Here is a 5,429-nt window from a genome sequence, read left to right on the forward strand (position 1 = left end):
GGGAAAGAGAATTGTTAAGGTTTCCATAAGCAAGCCTTTTAGACCTGTGTCCTCTTTTAACTCAGTGCCTGTAAGTGGGAATCCTCAAGGTGAGATATATTATTCCATTAGGACCAAGAAGTAGTACAGTCACCAGGGATAAATTTGTATGGTTTTGCTTATTTGCCCAGAGTTCTGGCACCATGCCTGGAGGTCACATCTCCACAGGGCTCCATATTTGATGCAGAGTGCACACAGATTGGACACTCTCATATGCAAGTCTATGTAAAATATTCTACTTGAAAACTGACTTCTTTAACTTGACAATATCTTGGGATGTTGCTCATGCTTTCCCTGCAAAGCCAGTATCCTCTTTTCTTTTACATCTGTTTCTCTATCTATTAACTTTCTTGAAAAAATGATTTAGGAAGTTTGGAGGCTGAGATGGAATGTACGCATGTTACTCTTTTATTGCCCGAATGTGGTCAAATCCCTGCTCCTACTCAGGGATCCAGGCTCTGTAGAAAGCAGAGGATAAGGGTTTCCATCATTCCCACCATGAGTCATGATAAATGCACTTGAAATTCCCCTTTGGATTTGTGTTCTATTATGCCTATTTTATAGAGTAAAATGAGACACGTAGAAATTAAGTAATTTGTCCCGGTTGTACAAACTAATAATTAAACTCCTGAGTGCTTAATCAATTCCCTGTTTTATTTGGATAGAATGCTTTTGGGGGGGCGGTTAGGAGATTTCCACTTATTAAATTATATATTGTACTGAATATCATAGAAAAGCACATTTACCCAACACCATTTTTGCATTTTATGTTGGTATAAAAATCAGTTCAAGAAGTGTTTGTTGGTTGACTGACTGATGGACAACCTCTTCCAGCATTGTATTCCCCATGCACCTTCAAGTTTGCTTCCTCCTTCTGTGATTATGTTTGCAACAATTTCAGCCTCCATTTTCTTATGAACAAATTAGAAATGAACTGACCCTTTTGATTTTCACTCTCCCAATCCATTCCTTCCAACAGCACAAAAACTTATTTGTGGTTTTCATTAAAGGGGATTTTATCCTCTAGATAAAAGCAGTGTGGGTGGATATTATACAGCTTATCTTCAAATAAGGGGCATGTAGAGGGCATGGGCATGCCTGAGTAAGTACAGGGCAGTGATGGGATTTAGTTTTCTTCTCCATACATTCTTCCTTCTTTCTCTCACCTACTCGCCACCCCCATCCCCACTTACTCTAGATACTTAGGGTCCCTATCCTGACTATTGGCTGTTTGGTGCTCATGTGGTAGTTAGATCTGCTATCACCTGTCCTGTTTTCCCCTCTACCAAATTCTGAGCTCCTTGAAACATAAAGCTGCATCTAAGAGCCTAGCGCAGCTAATGTGCGACAATAGTCATCGGAAAGGAATGTACTATTTTGTTAGCTCGACAGCTATTGTGTTTCCTTTCCCAGGCACTTTCAGTTGAAGTGATTTCAGAAGGCCCTAAGGAATGGTGAGAATGGTGAGAATTTCTGGTAGACTGGCAGGAGAGTGGAGGAGATGTGTTTGGGCATTTTTCAGTTTATACAATGGTTCAAGGAGAGTAGTACTTTAGTGTTAGAGGTAAGATCCACTTTACTGGACTTTCAGTTACTTCAGTGTTGACTTTTCCCTGTGTTCCCCCTTCTAAGGCTGCCCCCCCTTCAATCCACCCCCAGCCTCTGGATGCTCATCAGCTGTTAGCCCATCTCTTTCATCTGGCAGGTATTCTGCATTTGCTTTTGTAAAACCATTGCTCAGGCAGTCTGCTGTAACCAGATTAGACAGTGGTGTTTTAATGATAGGAACTTGCTATGATAGGTTTGCTTGCAAACTTCATGTTTCACATGAAAGGCTTTGGCACCCCCTGTGGACTGCCCTTCATCCCGTTTTAGGCATAATACTTGTTTGCCTTTATGTCTGTGATAAAACGAAGGCCTTCCTGTGTAACCAGTGCTGAGCAAAATGTCTTAAAACAAAAGGAAGTGCAGTTTAAATCCACAGTGATTACCTTGCTTGCATTTCCATATCTATGGAATACATATTTTAACATGTTAATTATCTACTACTAATAAAAATACCTTTGAACTTCCAGTCAGTTTGATGGGCACAGAATTGTGTCCACTGGGGAATGGGAAGCAATTAGTTTCTGTAAAGATTTTGGGTCATGCTGTATCTTCCCTAAGTGGTTGCATGGTCAGTAGCCAGGCATATTCTAGGGGATGTTTGTGTCAAGTTCATCTTCATCCGCCTGGGAGAGCTGCCTCCACAGAGCCCCCAGGGCCCCAGGGAGGTGGCAGGCATTCGTGAGGCTGTTGCACCATTATGGCCTTGGTTTCTGATTCATTCATTGCCTCTTGCCCAGTAGAAAAATTCCTCCTAAGCAGGAGAGTTTAGCTCTTTTCATGAGTCATCTCTGTAACCTTTTTAATCTTTTTTTTTCCCCCACTGCAGACTGAAAACTATTCTTTTGACTCCAACTACGTGAACAGCCGAGCCCATTTAATCAAAAGGTATGTTGGTTTGCTTGCCTATTTCTACAACAAAGCTTGATTTAATATAAAAAGCAAAAAGATTAAGTATTTTTAATGGTGCCGTTTTCAGATTTTGAAATGAAAATACCTATCTGTTTATTGTAGAAAATTAGGAAAATTCAGAAAAGCATTGAAAAAAACTAAGTAAAAATCACTGGTAATTCCGCCACCTAGAATCACTGTCGACATTTTATCATGTTTATTTACATAACTGTATACAGAAATAATTAACAAAATAAAAAAATTGGAGTCATATTAAAATATAGCTTTATGTGATGATTAAGAAATCTAATATTAAAATTTTCTCCTGTGGAACTTCTAGTGAATTTCAGCATGGCTGTTATTTTGACAACTTTGAAATCATTTTAAGGCTATTTTAATGACAGATAAACTAATTCCTTATCTTTAAAAAACTTTATAGATGAGAGAGGGAAAGAAAAGATATTTGCCTAATTCAATAAATCTTGCAATAGAAGTATTTCAAATGAAGCGTTCAAAGTTGAGATTTGTGTGAGTGGTTGGTCATAACTCAGTTATCTATGGAGCCACAATGTATGTGAATACAGAGCTGAATACTGCCAAGGAAGATTTCTATCTGGTGCGGTGGGCACTGAGGTGCCCAAGGCAGGCAAGACAAGGGGTTCAGGGAGTCCTCTAAGGAGAGAACTTGTGCAGAAAAATTGGTACTGACCATTCAGATGATGCCTTTATTACCGTTTGATGCAGATATCCTCTTGAATGGTCCAGTGGTTATTCTGCAGCTAAAATTGAACTCTGTGTGTGACTGTTAAAATAATAGAAATGAAATAGAGAAGCAAGCAGGGTATGTTAGAGCTGCAGTAGAGAAGATCTGAAAATTCTATTATTTGCTGGCTCTAATTCCATAAATTTACATCACCAGAAGTGTAGGATTTGAGGAATAAACTAGTTTGTTGTACAAACAACTTTAATTCAGATATAATTTAATTCACGATGCTGCAGTAACCCCTGAAAACATGCTAGGTTTATCTGTATTGGTCTGGAATCGCTTGTGACCTTAAGTGTCGATCGTTAATTATCTGAAAATGGATAACCCAGTATTAACAGTCATAGCACTGTTTGGAAGTTTTTGAGGGGTTGGGAGGAATCCATTTTGAATATTTTCTTGGCCTACAGAATAAAAGCAAAAGGGGAGGAATTCAAAATTATCCGACTGATTTATTAGGAGGGAAAAAGCCCTCTTTTTTGTGCACTTATTAGAGTAATCACAGCAGAAATCTGCTTTCTTTCTGCTTCAGAACTGTTATTTCATAGCTCCTTATTTATTTATTTATTTATTTATTTTTTTGCGGTACGCGGGCCTCTCACTGTTGTGACCTCTCCTGCTGCGGAGCACAGGCTCCGGACACGCAGGCCCAGCGGCCATGGCTCACGGGCCCAGCCACTCCGCGGCACGTGGGATCCTCCCGGACCGGGGCACGAACCCGCGTCCCCTGCCTCGGCAGGCGGACTCTTAACCACTGCGCCACCAGGGAAGCCCCACAGCTCCTTTTTTAAACTTCTGGTAAAAACAGTGACTTACTTTATCTTCATAGATCCCTTGGGCTAGCTGTGGGTACCTGGGGATTCTACAACCAGATTAAACTAATAGCATAAGCCGGATTTTCATAGCATGGCAGAAAGCTAAGACTCCTGGGGACCCTCACCATCTTAGGTCAGACCTGAATATCCAATGCACAAGGCAAACTGATGAGATGAAAACTTATGTTCGAACATTTAGCTTTCGGGACACATGTATTTCCATAGCAGCTTTGGGACTCACTTGAACTTCTGATTTTGATTAATTACTTTATATGTTTTTGTTTGCACACACAGACACACAAAAGGCACAACCTGGACTCAATAGGATCTCGGTGGAAAAATCTGATGTTGCCTGAAATCAAAGATAGTGGCTTTTTACCAGGGACAACCTTGATTAAGAGGAAACATCTGAAAGCTCAGGGACACATGTATTTTTGCCAGGGTCTGTTTTTGAAACCCTGAGGGCTTTAGAAAACCACAAAGGCCTTGGAATTTATAGGATCAGTTGAATTTAGACAAAGCACAATACCTGGAAAGACACAGGGAATCTTGTGTGCTATGCTTTTTGGGGGGACTATTTTAAATGTAAAATGTATGGAAAATGTTAAGAGAGTAGTGACTAGGTGATAAAACCACACAAACCATGTTCAAATAGCTCACAGTGATGTTTGAAAGGCGTTTCGCTGTATGTGGTTTCTTGAGGATCCATTTACATGCATGGAAAAAGCTCCTGGCCAGGACATTCTGAATCTGATTATCAGTTTTAATTTTATTATCAAGTCCTTGTTTCTTTAAATGCCAATCCAATTTCAGGCCAACCTTGAGAACTTCTTTTCCTATCCATTTTTTCTTTCTCTATTCACTTTCTACCCATCCAAGGATGCTTCTTGGACCCTTCTTTTTAGCATTCTCCAGCAGCTGTTAACTGTCTTACACTCAGACTTCTTTTTCTCTCTCATCTGTCTACCTAGGGTAAACCAAAGAAAAGCCAGAGGGCAAGGGGGTTCTCCTAGCACAAATCAAGGTTGAGAAGGGTGAAGAGTAGATCTCGAAGGGTAATGGAAGATATATGGCACATTCGCCCATAATCTTCTGCACTGAGTAATCTAGCAATATATTTCTGTAGTTTTTTTTTTTTTTTTCAGAACGTCACCTGTAACCTGCAGGTATACCCAAGGTTTATGTTAGAGTCCAGATTAACAAGCCAAGACAGGATTTTTTCTGGATGGATTTCCTTCCTGCTATGTTTGTTTCCTTGCTGTCGTCTCAGAGCAAGGAAAGCCAGCAGTGCTACTTTGCCCCTGCCACAACACTCT

General features: G+C 40.2%; 1 protein-coding gene across 3 annotated transcripts in view; it reads left to right on the forward strand.

Annotated features, from left to right (window-relative positions):
- PCDH19 (protocadherin 19) overlaps nucleotides 1-5,429 on the forward strand; it is a 107,530-nt gene that overhangs the window by 55,118 nt on the left and 46,983 nt on the right. For all 3 annotated transcript variants that reach the window (XM_007467968.1, XM_007467967.1, XM_007467969.1), the window contains one exon: nucleotides 2,474-2,532. In XM_007467968.1, coding sequence (XP_007468030.1) covers nucleotides 2,474-2,532 — 59 coding nt within the window. The remainder of the gene's footprint in view (nucleotides 1-2,473; nucleotides 2,533-5,429) is intronic.

The sequence above is a fragment of the Lipotes vexillifer genome, unplaced genomic scaffold (assembly GCF_000442215.2).
Source record: "Lipotes vexillifer unplaced genomic scaffold, Lipotes_vexillifer_v1.1 scaffold152, whole genome shotgun sequence".
Taxonomy (NCBI): Eukaryota; Metazoa; Chordata; class Mammalia; order Artiodactyla; family Lipotidae; genus Lipotes; species Lipotes vexillifer.